The sequence below is a fragment of the Solanum tuberosum genome, unplaced genomic scaffold, assembly GCF_000226075.1.
Source record: "Solanum tuberosum cultivar DM 1-3 516 R44 unplaced genomic scaffold, SolTub_3.0 scf00748, whole genome shotgun sequence".
Taxonomy (NCBI): domain Eukaryota; kingdom Viridiplantae; phylum Streptophyta; class Magnoliopsida; order Solanales; family Solanaceae; genus Solanum; species Solanum tuberosum.
In genome coordinates this window covers 17750-22244 of record NW_006239657.1, presented here as the reverse complement: position 1 = coordinate 22244, position 4495 = coordinate 17750, and the positions used below count along the sequence as shown (strand labels likewise).

Genomic DNA, 4495 nt, shown 5'->3' with positions numbered 1-4495 from the left:
GGGGGGGGAAGAAACTTATCTAATAGGATAAATATATATGAAGAAAGAGAGAGTTTACTCTTTTGAACATCCATTTCCATTGTGGGTTGATCACTTGATCTGCCCTTCATCATATTCTTTTTTCAACTCTAAGAAAGAAGAAAAGGCTCAAACCCCAAACCCTCTATTATAGAAAGAAAGCTTAAAAAGGGATATTTGGGGGTGTGATCATTTCAAAAAAAAAAAAAAATTGTATCCATTGTGTCATTCGTAGACAAAGAAAAAGTTTATCTCATTGTTTTAATTTGTTTTTGTTATTTTCATTTAACCAAAAAACTTTTTTATATATTTTTTTATTGTAGCATTCTACGTGGTATATTTTAGATTATAAGATTTAAGAATATTTTGATATATTTTAGTTTAAAATCATAAAAATATATAATTAAAAATATTTTTATAAAATTTGTGTCAAATCAAAATGAGACAAACTAAAAGAGAGAACAATAAATTTAAATTATCATTTTCATCAGATTAAAGATGTCTTTGTGTTCCCCGCGCATAAAATAAAATCTAGCTAAAGTCTCTCTTTTTCATTTTTTTTTCCCACAATTTTTATGTTGAAAAAAAAGTGTTCACATTTTCTTTTTCACATTTTAATTTAGATAGTTGAAGTCAAGTGGATGCCTGTGGGGCCATTCCACTGTAGCAAGCATACTACTCCAAGTTTTGTAATGTTACTTTTCTCTATCATTGGTTGATTTATTCAACTCTTTGATTTTTTGCTACTAAAGATGATGCCGTTCAACTATTTTATTCTTCTTCTTTTATGATAAGTAATTAAATTATAACGTCTTTGGGACCATTGAAGAGTGATGTTTTGTTTTGCACAATTGGTAAGATATGATCTTTAAAGGTTGTTTGGTTGAGTGTATTAGAAAAAATAAATATATGCATTAGCTTTTTCTATTATTAAATAATATTTTATTTGATATTCTTTTTCAACATATGCATAATTAGAGAAATTATTCGCGCTTCGCACAACTATAAGAAATATTTATTGCAAAATAATATATAATATTTATATTCATGTAATCATGTTAGTATCAAATATATAAACAATATTGATATTCTCTTCATATGCGATATGATACATTTTTTCATCTTTTTTAAATACATAAAATTGATTTTTTTTTACATCTTTTAAGTGCAAATTATTCATACGTACATAGTAGAATAAATTATTTACCATGGTGAAGTAAATGAAATAGAGAGGGATAAGGGTCTGAAAAATACCCCAACTTTGGTCGGATATGGGATAAGGGTCTGAAAAATATCTCAACTTTGGTCGGATTTGCTGTTGCGATACTAAACTTTCATAAGGACCTATTACCTCCCTAGACTATTTAATACCGTATTTTAAACATATATATTTCCCCACGTGGACATAAAAAATAATGCAAAATTATAAATAGTAATGTGTCCACGTTGGCACATATATACCTTTAAAATACACTATTAAATAGTTCAGGGGGTAAAAAATATGGTATTAAATAGTCTAGGGAGGTAATAGGTCCTTATGAAAATTTAGTATCGCAACAGCAAATCCGACCAAAATTGAGGTATTTTTCAGACCCTTATCCCTTATAGAATCATATTTTGAAATAACAATATATTGTACATATATTTTTTACAATCCTCTATACAAATTCTGATTTCTTAAAAAAACTTTGAAGTTCTTCATTGAAACGACCCCAAAAATGCCCGAAAATGTGCTTCGGAAACACCTATAATTGTAATTTCCATATATCTCAAAATCCGTGCATGATTTTGGAAATTCGACTTCATATTCTTATTCATGGGGTCAAATTGAGTGGGAAATGGGTCTAACCCGAATTTTAGAACAACCGTATCAAAATTCGAAAATCGCAAAAAATGCGATTTGAACGGTCAACTTTAAAGGGGCATATCTCTTAGCACACAAAGAACTGGAAGGGCCAAACCTATTAAATTAAAGCTCTTTGAGTTAGCTTTCCAACGCACTTGGTTTCACCTCATTCCAAGTTAGGATGAGGGAGTTATGACCATTTTCGTAAAACTTGTCTGTGCAGATTTGCAATTTCCAGTGAACTATTTTTTTGAGGCTGGTTGGGGACGTTTTTGATAAAAAGGGGATATGTCTCATACTTAGTCATTTTTTTTAACTTCAAAAACACTCTCTAAGCCCTCTCCAAAATTCCACCAAGATCTTCAACCAAATTCAAACATCTCAACCTCTAATTCCGGATTCAAGACTCAATCTCAAGCTTCAATTCTCCATTCCAATCTTCATCAAGGATTCTCCAAAGTTGAGGTATGTGGGTTGATTATGGAAACCTTCCTTTCCACAAGTCCAACCATTTATCCTCTATTTTACTTCAAATTTATGGGTCCTTATGATCATTCATGAACTCTTGAATTATGGAATTACTACAACACATCCTATTATGGTCTATTTTTGCATATTATCATGAAATGGAATTATTATGTGATGTTTATGGTTTTCATGCTTCCATGATCAAAATATGAAGGTTGATACTTAGGAAATGGAAGGTCCAATATACGTCCTATGAGTCGGATGGTTATATAATTATTGAAATGATGATGAAATGGACACATGTATATGATTTTCTCTATATAAGTGTTGTGAGTCGACCAAGCCTAGCTCGGGGGGTTGTAGGCCCGGGTAACCGTATCGAGGGGTTGGTACCTTGGTTGCCTAGTACGGGGGGTAGTAGGCCCGTATAACCATATCGAGGGGTTTGTACCTTGGTCCCTAGCTCGGGGGGTGGTAGGCCCGGGTAACCACATTGAGGGGTTTGTACCTCTTTCGCCTCTCCAAGGGGGTGGTAGGCCTTGGAAATACTATATTGATGGTCACTCGCCACACATGTACTACGCCCCACTAAATATGATTTTTATCTAAAGCATCAGTATACATATCATCTCATTAATATGCAATCTATCGGGTATGATTATGCATTTTGCATATGATGTCCATCTATTGTTGCATTGCATTGCATCCCATATACTTAGTACATTCAAACGTACTAATGCATACTCTATGCCTACATAATGTCACCATGTAGGAACCGGAGCATCGCTTGACCATCCTCCTCCGCGTGGCTAGTACGATTTTCTATCAAGGTTATTGGTGAGTCCTCCATTCCGGGGACGTTGCTTATGATCTCTTGCTATATTTAAGACTTTTTCCTTTTTTTGTTTATTGTATTTGACTATGAGGGTGAGCCCGGTAGTTTGTCTTGGCCCCCGCTAAGTACCCATGTTTAGAGGGGGGTGTTGGACAAGTTGTGTATTATGCTTGAGCTTGACTCATCTATGATATTTATGTATCATTCCTTCTTCTTTTTTCTCTTGCTCCCTTAGTCCCGATTTTCCCCCTTGATTATGCTTATCGCTTATGGTCATTTTAATTGCTTCCGCGATCAAGGATGTGTAATGATACGCTATGAGGCTTGTTTGGGGTTCCTTCGGGTTCCCCATCCGCCGGTCACGTCTAGGCCCTAGGCTTGGGTCGTGACATTCATTTTGTCTTTATTATTAATTTTTAGATTTTTTTTAATAACAATATTTGCATTTTATTAGAATTTAAGAGTAGAAGTTACAAGTAAAATGAAGAGACAGAAGTTATGAATTTTATTAGACATTAATTGCATTAATAATCATGTATTAATTTTATTTGTAAAAATAAATAAATAAATGTGAAGTAAAGGGATAGAAATACAATAATGAACAAAAAAAAAAAATGATTGGTGACTAAATAAAAAATATAAATACATTTCAAACAAAAATGAATAGTGACGAAAACAGATTGTTACATACAAAAAAAAGACATCATAAAGGGAAAAGAGTCTGAAAAAATATTTCAACTTTGGCCGAAATTGTTGTTACGATATCAAACTTTATGGAGGATCTTTTACCCCCTGCACTATTTAATAGTGTATTTTAAAGGTATATATGTGTCCACGTGGACATCACAAAATATTGCATAATTATAAATAGTAATGTGTCCACGTGGGCACATATATACCTTTAAAATACACTATTAAATAGTGCACGGGGGTAAAAGGTCCTTTCCAAAGTTTGATATCGTAACATCAATTTCGACCAAAGTTCGGATATATTTCAGATCTTTTTCCCTAGAATTTAATATTTTATTTTTAATTATTTTCTTGCAAACATAATAAAAATGAAGCTCATTATCATCATAATTTATTTATTTTTTAAAGGAGATAGTTATATTAATTGTGCTTCATAACAAAAAAAATAGAATAGTAAAGAACCAAATGAGTAGCATTGCCAATACATGTAGTTAATTTACTTATACAAATTAAAGTTTAAAAAATCTAGCAAAAGTAGTGTCACGACCCAAACCGTCGTGATTGGCACCCACACTAACTATCCAGTGGGAGAACCATTACTACAACCCGACTAAACAACTTAACAAAAAACTAGGCAT

General features: G+C 32.5%; 1 protein-coding gene across 1 annotated transcript in view; it reads right to left on the bottom strand.

The window, feature by feature from the left end:
- The window catches only part of LOC102588570 (polyubiquitin-like), a 1209-nt gene extending 951 nt beyond the window's left edge, over nucleotides 1-258 (bottom strand). Inside the window, exon 1 of the mRNA XM_006367151.2 lies at nucleotides 59-258. Coding sequence (XP_006367213.1) covers nucleotides 59-113 — 55 coding nt within the window. The 5' untranslated portion in view covers nucleotides 114-258. The remainder of the gene's footprint in view (nucleotides 1-58) is intronic.
- Between the last annotated feature and the right edge of the window lie 4237 nt (nucleotides 259-4495).